The 1,842-nt window shown below is 41.2% G+C and overlaps 1 protein-coding gene across 1 annotated transcript in view; it reads right to left on the minus strand.

Moving 5' to 3' along the window:
• Positions 1 to 1,836, minus strand: part of skida1 (SKI/DACH domain containing 1) — a 2,935-nt gene extending 1,099 nt beyond the window's left edge. Inside the window, exon 1 of the mRNA XM_083529198.1 lies at positions 1 to 1,836. This exon is cut by the window's left edge and continues 1,099 nt beyond it. Within this exon, the coding sequence (XP_083385324.1) occupies positions 945 to 1,829 (885 nt within the window). The 5' untranslated portion in view covers positions 1,830 to 1,836 and the 3' untranslated portion in view covers positions 1 to 944.
• Positions 1,837 to 1,842: the final 6 nt, after the last annotated feature.

Below are 1,842 nucleotides of genomic sequence, written 5' to 3' on the forward strand. Positions count from 1 at the left end.
TTGTTCACATTATCATGGCTGCATGAAGACCACATTGTGTTTAAAGCTGTCTTTGATTAACAAAAAAAAAAAAAAAAAAAAAAAAGAAGAAGAAAGAATTTGCCACAAAAAGGGTCAAATATCATTTTAGCTAAACCAAGCAAAAAGAGCACCGAATAACTAGGCCAAGTGAACCTAATTACAATAATTACTTGGTCTAATTAAAATGTAAGTCACATTGCAACTTCATTCATGTCCAGGTGGAAAGAATTCTGAAGAATGTAAAAATATATATATAAATTACCAGCCTATTATGGAGCATTACAGCATTGTAGCAATGCATAGTCAAATCTGTGCTTCAGCTCCAAGACTATCAATGCCTTTACATCGATTTGGAGTTTCTTCCCTTTTCTCAACTTCGTGCAAATCCAAACAGCTCCTGATTGTCAATCGTCCAGGGCCTTTCTGTTATTGTTGTGGGGTGTGTGTGTGTGTGTGTGTGTGTGTGTGTGTGTGTGTGTTAGGGGGACGGCGCAGTATGGGACGGGAGTCTGGACCAACTAGGCTTCAGCCCTTGAATAAATACGTAAACCCGGTCCAAAGTGTATACCTCCAATAAGTTTAACTGTTATTGTGAATGTTTGGGAAAATATTTGGAATCTGCAAGTTACAAAAAAACGCAAGAGATGATATTAATAGTCAAAGTCAAGCTTTCCTGGAAAAAAATTGGATAGGTCTGTCTATTCCAAAATTCTTAGGCATGTCGTTTAAAATTCCAACAGGTCGTATAGTAAACATCCACAACATTGCAATTGTTAATGAAAATTTTCCAAACGTCCACAGTGATCCTGGGGTTCTTTAGCACGTCAACATGGAGGTGTAGGCCTCCTGCATGCCCACCGAAACAACCAAAAAAAATACAATAACTATCAGTGCCTTGAAGACTTGACCTCTCAAAAGTTGGCTTATGTTGTTTTCCTGAATCTCTGGTTTAAGTGAGGAGGTATAACAGAAGTGCCGAGCTGCCATGTCCACACCGGATGAGAAGGATGAGGCACCTGGTTAGTCCTGAAAGAGGTTAAAGAGTAAGCAGGACTCAAATCTCCATCACTGCCGACGATCAGAGACGGAGGGCATGGAAAATTCGCCATGAAGTTAAAAGTTGTTTTTAAAGAAGATGCATGTTGGGTTGCAGTTCTCTTGCTCCCACATTTGCCAGTAGGTCTAGGACTCCTGTCCACCTTCGCATTTGTCTTCACATTTTCTGCCTTTTTTCCCCAACCTGGTGTCCGGTAGCTTTTCCTGAACCTTGCGTTTTTGTAATCCCCTTGAGTGTTTAAAGTGCTGCTTGGTTCCTGTTTGGAAGGAGGGGGAAATGTTTGTCTGCCATCTTTAGCACGATCTGAATGATCAGTACTGAGAAACAAAGCGTCTTCGTTTTCATCGTATGTCTCCTTGCATTTATAAGCGTGTTCTTGGGTTGCATATTCATAGTCATCAAAAGTGTCCTCGACTTTGATTTTAACGTGGTTGAGTTTCGTGTCTCCTGTAGTGTCCAGGTTTGTGTGTGTGGTGAATTCCTCAGTCTCCGTCTTAACTGTTTTGAGAGGTGATGGTTGCTTGAGGCAGATGACTGTTTTTGCATCTTTTTTTGAATGTGCACCTTCCAAATAATTGCTCTCGAGAGCCGCAGAAACGCCGGTGTCTTTGTCCTGATTGCAGACTGCTTGGTATCCTGACGCTCTTTGTTGTGGAAACACCTTTCCATTTGCACAGGGTGTAAAACTTACATATTTATTTCTACCACTCAGATGTTCGGTTGTCTTTGGCTCGTTGGAAAAGTCGACCATTTGTGGAGCCACG

Source organism: Silurus aristotelis (genome assembly GCF_946808225.1).
Source record: "Silurus aristotelis genome assembly, chromosome: 25".
Lineage (NCBI taxonomy): Eukaryota > Metazoa > Chordata > Actinopteri > Siluriformes > Siluridae > Silurus > Silurus aristotelis.